This window comes from Pistacia vera, unplaced genomic scaffold, assembly GCF_008641045.1.
Source record: "Pistacia vera cultivar Batoury unplaced genomic scaffold, PisVer_v2 Contig236, whole genome shotgun sequence".
NCBI classification, from domain to species: domain Eukaryota; kingdom Viridiplantae; phylum Streptophyta; class Magnoliopsida; order Sapindales; family Anacardiaceae; genus Pistacia; species Pistacia vera.
Genome location: NW_022196042.1, coordinates 561,474 through 562,986, shown reverse-complemented (window position 1 = coordinate 562,986; position 1,513 = coordinate 561,474). Strand labels below are relative to the sequence as shown.

Here is a 1,513-nt window from a genome sequence, read left to right as displayed (position 1 = left end):
TTATTAATGCACAAGAATACATTAATTAAAAACGATTAAGTCACACACCTAGAAATTATGACCAAGTAAAATTTGTCTGCTCTTCCTTTCCTCGATTAAAAAACAATAACAATAACAATAAAACAAAATCAAATTCTAACTCTTCCATGCCATTCTGTGAACATAAATTAATAAAAATATGTTGCCAATGTAAAAAGACCCCCCACACAAATCAATTTGGCTGGCGCTGACTCATACCGAGACTGACTCGTCCACTCGCCCACTCACCCACTCACAATTCAACACGGTTCGTCATGTCTTTCCTATATAGATTTATACAAAACCATAACGCTCAAACCCCTTTTATTAACTCCTTACACCTTCCAGACTCTTTACACCAAAACCTGGAATAAAAATTTCATCACCATGAAAGAAGAAAATTATCAAATCGTGCGTGCGGCACCCCGTAGAAGAGATGAAGAGTACGCAGCAGCAGTTAAACAAGGGAAACCCTTCCGCAAAGAGAAGAGCAGTAAGTGTCTCGTGTATTTTCTGGTCCTAATCGTCTCTCTGGGTGCAATTGTTTTAATTTTGGCATCAATTTTCTTGCGTGCCAAGACTCCTGAATTTGAAATAAAATCAGTCATGGTAAACCGTCTAACTCATGGCAACGCATCCTCGCCTTCGTTTAATGCAACGCTAGTCGCTGAGTTGACGATGGAGAACAACAACTTTGGTTCTTTCAAATTCCAGAATGGCTCTGGGAGCCTGTGGTATGGTATAGTTACAGTTGGTGACATGAAGATCGGCGAGGGGCTGGTGAGAGCTCGGGAGACAAAGACGATGAAGATTAATATTCAAGTGGGATCAAACGGGGTGTTGAATAATACAAATTTGACAAGTGATATAAATTCTGGGATGTTGAAGCTAAGTAGCCATGCGGAATTGCATGGCAGAGTGAACTTGTTTAATTTTGTGAAGAAGAAGAAGAGCCCGGAGATGAGTTGTTCCATGACTTTAAATTTAACAAGTCATGCTGCACAGGATTTAGTCTGTAACTAATTTTTTTTTCCCCCCTATTTCTTATACTCAGTTTTGATTTGAGAGTTGAATTTTTTTTAAATATTTTTGTATACATATCGATCTTATTTTATTCATTCTATCGTTGTTCTTGCTATATAATTTATTTTCTGTCTTCTTGTAGTTCTGATAGATAGATATTAATGGGGGCTAAACTTCTCCATTAAGAAATCAGTTAACTTAGGCCTGAAGAGATTGTGATAGACCATAGATTATAGAATATGAATTGGTGGAATTCTTAGAGGCTTTGCACTTGAGAGGCGTTTTCCATCGAAGGGGATAAATAAATGGTACAGGTTAGATGTGATAGCAATATGGCTGGTTCCACCCTGTTAGCTTTATTCTACTGTTATAAAACCCTCATCACAAAGCATCAAAGTTAACTGGAAAAGCTTAAAGCTTTGTAAACTTATCGGCTTTTATAAGTTTATTTTAAATTGTATTATTTTATAGT

At 36.9% G+C, this 1,513-nt stretch overlaps 1 protein-coding gene across 1 annotated transcript; it reads left to right on the top strand.

Moving 5' to 3' along the window:
* The first annotated feature begins 325 nt into the window (after positions 1-325).
* On the top strand, positions 326-1,148 carry LOC116131658 (late embryogenesis abundant protein At1g64065-like). The gene has a single exon (XM_031417330.1). The coding sequence runs from the start codon at positions 406-408 to the stop codon at positions 1,039-1,041; it is 636 nt and encodes a 211-aa protein (XP_031273190.1). The 5' UTR covers positions 326-405; the 3' UTR covers positions 1,042-1,148.
* Positions 1,149-1,513: the final 365 nt, after the last annotated feature.